This window comes from Mytilus galloprovincialis, chromosome 3 (genome assembly GCF_965363235.1).
Source record: "Mytilus galloprovincialis chromosome 3, xbMytGall1.hap1.1, whole genome shotgun sequence".
NCBI lineage: Eukaryota > Metazoa > Mollusca > Bivalvia > Mytilida > Mytilidae > Mytilus > Mytilus galloprovincialis.
Genome location: NC_134840.1, coordinates 89,682,334 through 89,696,593, shown reverse-complemented (window position 1 = coordinate 89,696,593; position 14,260 = coordinate 89,682,334). Strand labels below are relative to the sequence as shown.

General features: G+C 32.4%; 1 protein-coding gene across 2 annotated transcripts in view; it reads left to right on the top strand.

Moving 5' to 3' along the window:
- Positions 1-14,260, top strand: part of LOC143069316 (protein TALPID3-like) — a 183,191-nt gene that overhangs the window by 38,303 nt on the left and 130,628 nt on the right. For both annotated transcript variants that reach the window (XM_076243883.1, XM_076243884.1), the window contains exon 8: positions 4,779-4,860. In XM_076243883.1, coding sequence (XP_076099998.1) covers positions 4,779-4,860 — 82 coding nt within the window. The remainder of the gene's footprint in view (positions 1-4,778; positions 4,861-14,260) is intronic.

The window sequence follows — 14,260 nt, the reverse complement described above, 5'->3', positions numbered from 1 at the left end:
AAATAAATGTGGATATTGAGCACGTGATTAACATGTAGAACCAGATAATAGTTTATTTTAATGACATATCCATGTGTATTGCGATCACAGGATTTATACGAGAGGGTCATGCTAAGGTCACTTTGCATATGGAAAATATGTTAGTGAATTGCTTCCTTGAAGCAAGCAATTAAAAAAACATAAACTTCTTCTAATTGTGGACAAATTAAAGAATTTTCTTCAGAAAGAAGTAGATGTACATAAGTTTAATAATGAAAACTATCCATTTAGTTATAAAAAACATATGCATCATTTTTTTTTTAATTTGCGGTTTCATATGACTTTTAAACAATGAAAATACAAATCTTTTCTAAAACCACTAGAAGTTCTCAAATCAAACTTGACAAAATCATGTCTAGTTGAAAAATAGGCTTTAACCTTGCCCATAAAAAATTATAAGGTGTATAAAGCCTGGAAATAAGGTGTAAACCAGGCGAAAGTGGAAGTTACGTGTCTAGATCCAGGCGAAAGGGAGCAGGAAACATAAGTTTTTAGTCCAAGTTATTAGTTAAAATCAGGTGTAGAAAAAAGTGGTAAGCCTGGCGTAAATTGAAATAAGCAAGGTGTAAATTTTTTTTATAGGCGTAAAACTGTTGGTGGGGCGTAAATAAAAATACCCATAATGCTTTGTAATGAAGGATCATGTGATTTTATTTCAAAACTTGGCTCTTTGGTTTTAGTTTGAAAGAGTTGGACTTATTGCAGCTTCATATATTCAAGGATAATAATCTTGTTTTGTGCTTTTTGAAAGAATTTGAAATTGGATTTATGGAATCAAATTGATTTATGAAAATTGTAATAAAAGGAAAGTAGTATACATGGTAAATAATAATTGTGCGAGTAAACTAAGTTATAAAGTTTTATGTTCTATCAGAAATTTTAAATTCCCAAAATCTTTATCCTTGGATAATAACATTAAAATCTTTTACTTTAAGTTAAATTGCAGTATTATCATTTATATTTTAGTTCAAAAGACAATAATTTTCAAAAAAATTAGTTAAAAATTGATACTTTTATTTCAAGAAAAATAAATTGTCATAATTCTTATCTAAACTCAAACTTACTGTCTAAAATGTATTTATTTATATATTAGCTTCTTCATTGGTTTTAAGTTTTTTGTCAAATAATGAGAAATAAAAACAACAGTACAGAAGTTTGTATCAAATATACAAAAGTACACAGCTAGGGTAATACACTAATCTAAAATAAGTGTAGTATTATGTAAGGATATTGCGCCTGGTTTATTTATTTACCAGGCGTACTCATTTGCATATTACGCCTGTTTTTTTGTTGGTCAGGTGTACTCATTTAAATATCACGCCTAATTTTACGCCTGGTTTCCGCCTCAGTTACGCTACGTTTACGCCTGGTTGACGCCTGGACATACATTTTGTAATCACTGCAATGCCGCCCGGATATAGTATGATTTTTACGCCTGGTTTCCGTGTCACATGTAGGTATGTCACATGTCGTACAGGTCTTTATTAACCAACTAAGTACATTATTGCCAAAAATGACTGGTTATTAAAAATAACATATTTTCTGTAATGGCCCTGTTTTTCTGTATTGGCCCTGTTTTTTCTGTAATGGCCCTGTTTTTCTGTAATGGCCCTGTTTTTCTGTAATGGCCCTGTTTTTTTCTGTAATGGCCCTGTATTAATGCCCGGTTTGTCTGTATAAAACACAGTTAGGGTTTTTAATCAAGTTAATAAAATTAAGTTGTAAAGAGTATAATACTTTTTTGTATTTTTTTTTATTTAGTAACCAGCAACCAACATTAAAGAACCATATATAGGGATCACTGTTCCTCCTGTTTTTCAACACATAACTTCTGTCAACTTAATATCTTGGATATTTGGTATATTAACACATACACTTTTATTCAGTTGGTTAATAAATGTATTAAGAAATGGGAGTTTTTATAATGGCTCTGTTATATGTCCTCGGTCAGTAATAATGGCCTCGGATGTCTGTAATGGCCCTCGGCGTTGCCTCGGGCCATTACAGACTTCCTCGACCATTATAACAGACCTTGGACATATAACAGGGCCATTATAAAAACACCCATTCATTAATACTATAATCACACTTTTATAACAGGTGAAATCGGTTTAAAAAAAGTATATAAAACATGCTACAAAATCTTTAGAGAAATAATATATTAATCTGTTAATACCTAAGGATCAAATAAACTACTAAGGTAATACCCTGTACAAGACCCATAACACAGCTTTTTCTCTTTCTCCCTACCAACTTGATACAAATCAGCTTGAAACTTCTTATCGAGGTTGGATACACTCTATGTTCAAGATACAGTGTACATGGTTGAGTTGAATATTATAAGTTACATAGTGTGTGAGTGACCTAATATGATATATACAGGGTCAGTAAATTTCATATGGAGGGAGAGTGAAGCCTGAACCCATATGGAATTTACTGACCCCGTATATATCATATTAGGTCACTAGCACACTATGTAACGAATTTATCTTACTGACTATCTTTCTTTGTTGAATTCAGGCTAGAGTTGTCTCATTTGCAATCATATTACATCTTCCTATTTCTATATTAAAGTGTTCAAGTGTTCAATTTTAAGAACATTCTTCAATTGGTCTGCACTAAAAAACTAATGTAAACAAAAACTATTTATTATCAACAACCTTGTCTTAATGATATAACAATTTTAATCTGAACTTTCAAATATACTGAGCCAAAAAAGTTTAGCAATAAAAATAAGAAATGTTATTTTATTGCAAAATCATAAAAACATAATTTTAATAATAAAAAAATGGAATTATGACATGTCAGAAGCAACATGAATGTTTATCACTCACATTCATTAGGATTTACTTTGTTTGGAGTGCGGGAGGGTCAAAAATGCCAAAATGAGTATAGTGTTATTCAAAATGAATTTCTCAGCCATGCCATAAGTGCATCAATGAAGGATTGGCAGACACACCAGCAGCTGCCCTTAGCCAATGCACCACTCTTGTGGCCGGAAAAAAAATGTCAGGTTTTGACGTAAAGCGAAGGTAGGGCTCCTTCCATGACAATAGTTTTTTTTGGTCTATGACATATCGACCTATCCTGTGCAGTTGCAATTTGTTGATAACTGTTTGTTAGTCTCTAGACTGTTGACTTATGCACATTAAATTGAGCCACGACGTCAGCAACACTCATTCCGGCATCAACCATTCCTAGAGCCTTCTGACGGTCATTTTTGGGGAGGCCTGGTCAAACGTTTATGTGTTTTTCTTAACAATGGTGTGTTTCTGAACGCTAGTGAAAAACAATTTTTAACTTCGTTTTAAAAGTACAGGTACAGAAGGTAAAGCCCCTAGCTAGCTGCCAAAAGAATAACAGGCTTTGGACTTTAAATTGTTGAAAATTACAGTTATAAGGAATTTTTTTATACAACCGCAAAATTTTTTGAGGTCATATATTGGTATCACATCGTTGTCGTCTTTGTCAGCATCGTCGTTGTCAGCGTCGTCCGAAGACAGATGGTTTCCGGATAATTACTTTAGATAGTATAAGTAAATAGAAATCAATAAAATTTTAACACAATGTTGATAACCACAAAAAGAAGGTTGGGATTGATTTTGGGGGTTATGGTCCCATTGGTTCAGGAATTAGGGGCCCAAAACATACATTTATCTTGTTTCAGGACAATAAGTTTTGTATAAGTATTTCAATTACTCTGAAATTATACCACAATTTTCATACCATTAAGTAGAAGGTTGGGATGAATTGTAAGGGTTATGGGGTTAAATTAAAAATATATTTGTTTCCCCTCCCCCACCCGGGTCTAAAATAAGCCCCCTGTTCAAAAAAGTATTTTTCACTAAAAAATTAAAATTATTTTTCCTAGTGCATGTATTCCCAAAAATAATTTGTTTCTGTTTTTGATAAGTGCTTGTAAGCAAAAGGATTAATAATTTAGATATAAAATACACTCAAATTGAGCACAAACAATTGATAAGTGGCATCGACTGGACAAGTCAAACCATTCACGTGACCATGCTACAATTAATGTACATTATGTTTGATATACAGTTAAAAAAAATCAACCTGATTTCATGGTCTGGTAGACCTGTGGGAGTGGAAACAGAAATTATTTTAAATGTGGCATCATGTAACCAATTCTTCTGTGTCAGAAACCTATTATGTGTCAAATATTCAATTACAATCCAGTTTCAGACCTGTATCAATGGTTACTATTTTGTCCTTTTTTTCCCTAGCTTTTCAACATCTCTACCTATTTTCTATTGACACAAAAATTATCAGATGACTTCTTATTTTCTTAAGATAAAGTACGACTAATTTACATGTTTTTTTTTCGGTTATCTCATTCTCAATACTTAAATGAGTTAGGTAGAAATTGTTATCTGACACACAGTCTTGCTGTATTTTTTGGGGTAAAAAATACCAGAAAGGTAATACAGACCAGTGTACTAAGCATCTTGTTTGAAAATAAGTGATCCAAAGACACAAAATTCAAGAAAAATTGCTAAGATAGGTTTCTCATACAAGGTAAAATAGACAAATATCATGCAAATGTTTAATATTCTTTTAACCTTATTTTTTCAAAGAAAACTAAAACAACTCTTCCTTATTTATGCATATGGAGTGAGTTTAGGGTGAGTTATACAAGCTTGTTTTCTATTGGAAAATCATAAAAGTGTTCATGTTTATATTGATTACATGACTTAATTTACAAGTGATTGTTTTTTGATTAGATATGGGTATCCTTGAAGAAATATTGGCCTCATCAGAATCTCCAAGGCAGACATTTTCATCACCTCAGCTTCCAGTGTTAAAGTAAGTTTTGATATAAAACAATCTTAAGGTAAAAGATAGAAAAAACTACACAGCAAAGTTCCGTTTGTACTGGATTAACTTTGATATACTCCTCTGAGCATGCATGTCTAAAAAGGAAGTGGCAGTACTTGTGATTAGTTAATACCTTGAACCAAAAGGCCAAAGGGTATAATATTTTTGACCTGTCAGTCTGTCATTCTGTCTGTTCATCAGTTCTGTTCTTGTCAATGCAACTCCTCTGAACACACAACAGTATTTCATGAAACTTTGTTGTTAATTAGGAAATACTATTGACAGGAAATATTGATGAATTTTTTTTCTAAGAGTTATGCCCCATTTGAACTGAACATTTTGGCAAAGGTATGCTACTTTAACAGTTTGTCATCGCTACTCATCTTAATTCACACAACAGAATTTCATGAAACTTTGAAGTTAATTGGGAGATACTATGAGATGTTGAGACAGAACAAGAATTTAAAAGATTTTTCATAATGAGGCTTGAATTTTAACGTCTCAGTTAAAATCTTTTACATAAAACAAAATGAATTGACTGAAGAAGACAAAAGATGATTTAGTCATAGATGCATGTTTTTTATAAGTTGTTAGATGCTTTGAACTAGCTGTCAGTTAATTGTGAGTACTCTCAGATCTGTTCCAAAGGTCTTTTTGTTGTTGGTTGTTCAAGTACCGGTCCATATCCACTTGTATTTTTTATCCATCTGATGAGTTCAGCCTTTTTCAAATCATTTTTGTTGAGCCTGTCACTTTTGTTGCAGAAAGCTAGACATAGGAATAGTGTTCCAGCAGTGGAGGTGTTAGCTTACTTCTTTAAAGCTTTATATTTTAGAAGGCGGAAGATCTGGATACTTCATACTTTGTATATAGATGACTCGATCATGTTACGAAGTTTCCGTCAGTCATATGTCCAATGTCCTTGACCTCATTTTCCTGGTTCAGTGACTTTATGAAAAAAAAGTTAAGATTTTTTGTTATGTTCAATTCTCTCTTATTATAAGTAATAGGATAATTATATTTGATATGTGCATACCTTGCAAGGTCCTCATGCCCAGGGGACAGTTTTCATCTGACCTTGACCTCATTTCATGGATCAGTGAACAAGGTTAAGTTTTGGTGGTCAAGTCCATATCTCAGTTACTATAAGCAATAGGTCTAGTAGGACTGTAAGGTTTACATGTCCAACTTGCAGGTGTCATCTGACCTTGACCTCATTTTCATGGTTCAGTGGTTATAGTTAAGTTTTTGTGTTTTGTTCTGTTTTTCTTATACTGTATGCAATAGGTCTACTATATTTAGTGTATGAAATGATTGGAAGGTGTACATGTCAAGCTGGTAGGTGTCATATGACCTTGACCTCATTTTCATGGTTCAGTGGTCAAAGTTAAGTTTTTGGAAAGATAAGAACTTGTTCTAAATCTTTACTTAAGCACGGGCCTCCCTAACAACACGACAGGTTAACTACTGTTACTAAATGTATTCACACTGAAATATAGTTCCCTATAGTTCTCATGTATGTGCACAATATACACACATAAACTGAAAAATGGGTATGTTTTGTTAGCAGTTCATTCAAGAATGTATGTCATTAAGGTGTGTTGATGTGCAGGCCCTTTTTAAAACATTTTGATTAGGTAATTGGGTATTGATATCGGGCGTATGACATTTGCGCCGATTTTTAAAATTGTCATTCTTTCATTTGCACCAATTTCATTTTTTCATTTGCGCCTATTTTTCTTTTCATTTGCGCTGATTTTTTTACAGGTTAATTACAGATAAATGCTAATTTTCATTTATCATTACTGACCTTTTCAGTTAGCTTCAAATAGAAAGCTATATGGACGAAATTAAATTGTTTTACTTGAACATAAACTAAATGTGTATAGGTAAATGCTGAATATAAACCTTTATTTAAATATAGAATTTTTTGGCCTAGTTTTCAAGTTGGTTCAAATCAGGGTCCAAAATCAAACTTGATTTCAACAAAAATTGAATTTATTGGTTGTTTGAAATGCCTACTATAGCCATGTATTTAGAGATTTGGGATTTTTGGCTCATTTATCAATTTGTCCACATTAATGTCCAAATGGTCCGTAATTAGAATTTTGTTTGATTTCATTAAAAAATGAATTTTTTGGTATGCTGATTCTAACAATGTACTTAGATTTTGGATATTGGACCAAATTAATGGCTATTTAGGTAAATGTCCAATTTCATTTTGGTTCTCTGACCACATTCATTTTGTGTTACAAAGCTATGCTGTGTAAAATATTCATTCATAATTCAAAAGCAGTGCTGTTTAAGCTTAAATATAGTGTACATACTTGCCCAACTGTTCTTGGTTCAAACTCTGCAGGAAATCTGGTTTGCTGTCACTACTCTGGCAGCCTCATGTTTGATCTACATAAAAGTGCTTATCCTTCTGAAGACCTGTAGTTTAAAGAAGACTTTTTGTTGAAAGAACTGAATGTGGTTTCTCCTTTGTAATACTGGTTATTTTAAGCATTACAGTCAAGTTTAGTCATAATTTAGAAATTTTGTCTGTAGTATTGTATAGAATAAAACTTTGCTTATTCCAAGTACTGTTGATTCGCTTATTTTCGTGGTAACCAATTACGTGGATGAAGGAAAACGTATACATATTTAATTTCGTGGTTTATAAGCCTTAAGAAAATTTGTCATTCATTGAACTTTTAATATTGTGGTTTAACTGTACCCACGAACAACAATTAGTATCCAAAGAATAATAATCAATCCACAGTATACTAGAACACTCCAGCAAATTTCCAGGCATTTAGAGAGTGGTTGAAATATTGTAAACTGTTGTAGGATGAATTTTTGTAAAAGATTTTATGACTGGAGAATTTCAGGACAAGCATTAAAAGTATCTTAAACATGAACTATTGTCAATTTAACATTTTTAACTTTTCACCAGTTCAAAATATTGGATGTAAATCTAAAGCAATGCAAATGGTCAACTATTTGTAGGTACATGAACGCACAATTTTTAGGACTGTTTAAAATTACACAGAATTTTTGAAAATTTACGATTAACCCTAAATTTGCTAACTCGATTACAAACAATTGTTTGGGTACCTGAGCTACAGGTACTGTTATCAAACATTCCTTTAACCCCTGAAACTGGTATACAATCATGTTATATTTAAGAAATTATTCATGCAAACCATTATAAGATTTGTTGAAAATTTTTACATGGGCCGGGTTGTTATATTGGAATGTTATCCCAAGAGTGAGCAAGGGATAAAATTTACAAATATTACGACCCAGGCCATGTGAAAATGACACAGAGTAATGATGATTAATTTATTGTGTAAAGGAGAGAAGTGACACACAAAAAGAGGTCTTCACATTTAATTGTTATAAGATGTGATATGAGTGCCAATGAGACAACTCTTTATTCAAGTCACAATTTATAAAAGTAATTAAACCATTATAGGTCAAGGTACAATCTTCAATACGGAGCCTTGGTTCGCACAGAACAGCAAGCTATAAAGGGCCCCAAAAATAACTAGCTAGTGTAAAGATAACGAACCAGGCCATGTGAAAATAAAAAAACATCTATGTAATGCATGAATTATTTTGATGTTCGAAAATACACAAAAATTTTGTGTGATTTTAAACAGTGGCGGATGCAGAAATTAACATAAGAAGGGGCCCACTGACGGCCTAAGAGGGGGGCCGCATGGGTCATGCTTCAGTGATTCCCTATATAATCAACAAAATTTTTCCCCTCTGGGCTCCCTCTAAATCCGCCTCTGTAAACATCCTTAATGGAAGTCTTGTCTATGACTTACAAATCAGTATGATAACAGAAATAATAGCAGTACACCTTTATTTACGTTTTCCTCCCAAAATAACCCAAACTGAATAATCATAAGTGAGGATGACAAATGTGACTTATTATGCATGGTACCTAGAGGACACCAAGGCAGGATGATTAATTTATTGTAGAAGGAAGAACAGCGACACACAAAAGGAGGTCTTCTCATTTAATAATATAGATAGATACCAACCAAGGCTAAGTATGTGAAAATAAAAAACAATTAAATCTATGGTCCAAGAGCACAATTAATTTGTAGTGCATTTCTTTTAGAACATAAATGAAAATTTAAAAAATCCCACCAGCGCTTTCTCAATGAAATTTTTACAGTGTGTTGTACTACTTTTGGGACAAATTATATCAAAATTATAGAAAACTTCACCTGCTCTAACTCAAAATATGGACAATTTTATGATTAGTGCGTCTTGAAATCTTTTGACAGCTTCCAAAGTGCTTATTTTTAACCTTTTTCAGCTGGACCAAATCACTACTTTCCTTTAAAATTCTGAACCCAACTTTTTTACAGTGTAATTTCACCCCCCTACTTACAATTTGAGGCATAAAACATGGAGAAATAAATTTGGAAGGGGTATAAAAAATATTGGCAAGTAACCCTCAACACTAGGGACTATATTTGTGGACAACGAAAATGAAGGAACGACAATTGTGGTCTCAGACCTCATAGAATAGAAAAAGTTGGCCAATCTTAATAAAACTTGGTATGACTAAAGCTTAATAAATTATAACACTGCTTACAAAGTTTCATAACAATAAGACATATATTATAGACAGTATGTTAAATTCTATACTCAACTTTGCGTGTTAAATTTTGACGTTAAAATTGAAAAATTTCAACTATCAACATTTGGGGCTTTAAAAATTTAAATATTGCAAAAAAATACTTTTTAATTGCCTTAATATATCAATTATCATGTACTAAATGCAATAGAGTACTCATTTGATTTGTCAGACTTAGCATAATTATTCAAAAGTCAAATTTATATGAGCCTGCACCTAAAAATTGAGGTTTTTCAATGAAGGGAGGCCTTACATGAAGATGTAATATTTTCCAGCAATTTTAAATTTGTGAAGCTTTTTGGTTGTAATTAATCCTTACATATGTATTGAATGTACTTTAAATAGAAAGAAAAATTACAAGTAACATATCATATTAGTTTAAAAGGGTCTTAGGCCAAGTAAGACTGGAAATAATTTAGGGTCAATTTAGGCTGTGTTACATATTTACATAAAAAAAATGCATATTGAGGCTATAAGAAATAAAAAAATGTTTCTTTTTTATCATTTCTATACTCATGTGACATGATACAACAAATCTGAGCATAAAAAGACTCTTGCATTTAATTTTTCTTGCAGACAGTATGGTCTGATACAAGGATTTTTGCCTTTTTAGTGAAAAACTTGCATGCAATTTTAGTCTCAACAGGCCTATATTTGAACCACTTGCTATCCTACAGAAAGAAAGAAAGATATTATGTGGAATGAAACAGGTACAAAAGACATTGTAAAGTGCTTTTTATACAAATTTTGTCAGGTCTATATAATGGACTTCAACTTTTATGTACCAAGCTCCCCACTTTGGACTTCATCCAAACAGGGCCAAGGGTCATTTATACAACACATTTTGCACATATTGTCTGAGATAACCTTCTTTTCTGTAGATTCAGAGTTCATAAATAAGTACCAGGTAATAGAACTGGATTAAGGCATAGAAACACAAATATTGACACATGAAAACCTGAATCAGAATGCCATTTATGCATCAACATTGAAAAAGCTATAAAATGCCTATTTTGACCATAAAATACCAAAATTGGTCATTTTTGCAGAAATTCTATAAAATAAAAGTTTAAATCCTTTAGTTTCATGCTATTTGACAAATCTGACATAGGGTAAAATTGTTTATCAGGTCAAATAAAATTGAGAATGGAAATGGGGAATGTGCCAAAGAGACAACAACCCGACCATAATAGAGCAGATATTGAAGTACTACTTTTTGATAAATATTCCTAAAGTAATGAACTAGAGAAGTTATCGCTCTGACACACACTCCATAATCTAGTATATTATAAGAGCATAAACCGGAAGCACGGGGAGGCATTCTACTGTCTCCACACGGCACTAAAGACAAACTCTGTAAAAAATAAAATGGAGAAAATCTATCTGCCCTGAAATTTCAGATGAATCAGAGAACCAGTTGTTGGGTTGCAGACCCTAAACTGGTAATTTTAAGGAAATTTTGCCGTTTTTATACGACCGCAAAATTTTTGCGGTCATATTGCAATTGGTATCACGTCGTCAGCTCTGTCGTTGTCGTCAGTGTCGTCCGAAGACGGATGGTTTCTGGATAATAACTTTAGTATAAGTTAATAGAAATCAATAAAATTTTAGCACAATGTTTATAACCACAAAAGGAAGCTTGGGATTGATTTTGGGGGTTATGGTCCCTAAGGTTTAGGAATTAGGGGCCAAAAGGGCCCAAAAAAACCATTTATCTAGTGTCAGGACAATAAGTTGTGTATAAGTATTTCAATTGTTCTGAAATTGTACCACAGTGTTAAATACCATAAGTAGAAGGTTGGGATATATTTTAAGGGTTATGGGGCAAACAGTCTAGGAATAAAGGGCCAAAAAGGGGCCAAAAACAAGCATTTTTGTTGTTTCAAGAAAATAAATTGGAGTTATCTTTCTTTGTCCAGAATGGTTGTTGAATCACATAAAACCAATGCTTTATGAAAAATTCTTTGAAAATTGGGGTTATCTTTTTTTGTCCAGAATAGTAGTTGAATCAACTTAAATCAATGCTATATACAATATACAATGCAATATTCACTTTTACTACCAACTAATAAGTTAAAACAATCTTTACCATTCAGTGATTACAAGCACTTTGATTACCATTCTAGGGTTATGCCCCTTTACAAGTGGAAAAATTGAAGAATTTTTTCGTTTCTGTTCTCTTTACCGGTACTTAAGTTTGTTCCAACTCAATTTAATGAAATGTGTATATATAATGCTTATTACCTCTAAACTCAGTTAAAGTTCAATTTTTGGCAGCTTCACTTTTACAGTTCTTGAGTTATGTCCCTTTATAACGTTACATGCTAGCGGGGGCATCATCTGTGTCCCTTTGGACACATTCCCCATCTATTTTTTTTAGAAGTAACTATTAATTAATATTAATTTTAACAATGACTGTATGATATTTAATATTTTAATATTTTATGATGTATTTAAATGAGCAGTTATTGTTGCAAACTCCATTTAAATTTGTATTGAGATCAGTTTTACAATAAGGGAAAGGGGAAGGTGAAAAAAAATTGGGGGGGGGATTCAATTTTTCTCATTTCAGATTTCAGAAATAAAAATAGAATTTCTTCAAATTTTTTTTTTTTTAGGAGGATTAATATTCAACAGCATAGTGAATTGCTCAAAAGCAAACATTTTGTTTTAAGTTCATTAAACCACATTCATTCTGTGTCAGAAACCTATGCTGAATGTTGTGTCCATACTTGATCCAACCGTTCAAGGTTCGACCTCTGCGGTTGTATAAAGCTGTGCCCTGCGGAACATCTGGTTGGTTATTATTTTGAATATTATTATAGATAGAGGTAAACTGTAAACAGCAATAATGTTCAGCAAAGTAATATCTACAAATAAGTCAACATGACCAAAATGGTCAGTTGACCACTTAAGGAGTACGGGTAATTGCCCTTCACAGTCAATTTTAACCGGAATTTTGTGACAAAAAAGTCGGTTATTGATTTGAGGATGGGCGGCTGGGCAGTCGGGCGGGTGGGCGGGCGGGCAGCAACCAAATGTTGTCCGTGCATTTACTCATTAAAATTCAACCGTTCAACCAAAGCTTTTAAAATTTTAATATGTTGTTACTGACAACAAAATGTAGGTCAAGTTCAATAATGACAATTTTGTTTTTTACCGTTCAGGAGTTATGATTCTTGGAAGATTGAAAAATGGCATTTCCAGTCGTGTCCGTGCATTTACTCATGAACTGTTCAACCAAAGCTTTTCAAATTTTAATATGTTGTTACTGATGACAAAATGGAGGTCAAGTTCAATAATGTCGATTTTGACTTTTACCGTTCAAGAGTTATGATTCTTGAAAGATTGAAAAATGGCGTTTCCATTCATGTTGTTGCATTTACTCATGAACCATTCAACCTAAGCATTTCAAATTTTAATATGTTGATACTGATGACAAAATTGAGGTCAAATTTGATATTGACAATTTTCACTTTCACTGTTCATCAGTTATGGTTCTTGTGATATTGGCAGGACACAAATAAATGTTAATAAATCCAGTTTGCTGTCGTTGTGACAGCCTCTTGTTAATAATTTTTGTAAATTTTTGTAATATTTTACAACAATCTTCTCCTCTGAAACTACAAAGACAAATTTAACCAAACTTGTCCAACATCATCATAAGGGTATCTAGTTTAAAAAAATATGTCCTATGATCCCGCCTCTGAACCAAGATGGCCGACATGGCTAAAAATAGTGCATAGGAGTAAAATGCTGTTTTCGGTTCATATCTCTGAAACCAAAGCATTTAGAGAAAATCTGCTGTAGATAAAATTGTTCATTAGGTCAAGATCTATCTGCCCTAACATTTTCAGACCAATCGGGCAACTTGTTGTTTGGTTGCTGTCCCTGAATTGGTAATTAAAAAAAAAATTGCAGCTTTTGGTTATTTTCTTGAATATTATTATAGATAGAGTTAAACTGTAAACAGCAATAATGTACAGCAAAGTAAGAGCTTCAAATAAGTCAACATTACCGAAGTGGTCAATTGACTCCTTAAGGAGTTATTGCCCTTTATAGTCAATTTTTAACAATTTTCATAAATTTTATAAATGTTTACCAAATATTTTCCACTGTCACTTCTGGGCCAATTTCATTTTAAATAGAGATAATTGTAGGCAGCAAGATTGTTCAGTAAAGAAAGAATTATACAAACACATCACCAACACCAAAACACAATTTTGTCATGAATCCATCTGTGTCCTTTATTTGATATGCAAATAGACCAAGGTGAACAACACAGGCTCTTTAGAGCCTCTAGTTTCAAGTGTACAAGCTTTAGTAACCAATTTTGTAACCTCAAGTTTACAAAATATTCCATAGAAACACCAATCAAAAAAAATTATGCTTTGAAACACCTAAGATATCTGTTTTGGACTCAGAAATTTGTAACTGCATTAAAATTTAGGATTAATTTCCTTCAACTGTCAAATAACAAGGGAATGATAAATAATTATTTTGATCGTTTTTCGGATGGAACCAAAGGTTATATTTTCATGTTTTATGTTTTTACACAATTTCTTACAAAGAAATATGATATAAGTCTGATTTATGTAAATATAGAGAAACTGAGAGTCCTCCACAATTCACTGATATTGCACACAAGTGGTCCAATGATTTGCAGAAAAGACCCAACGATTTACAGAGAAGAGCTGAAAAGAATCAAGAAGAATAAAAAAGGAATTCAAAAGAGATTATTATGTA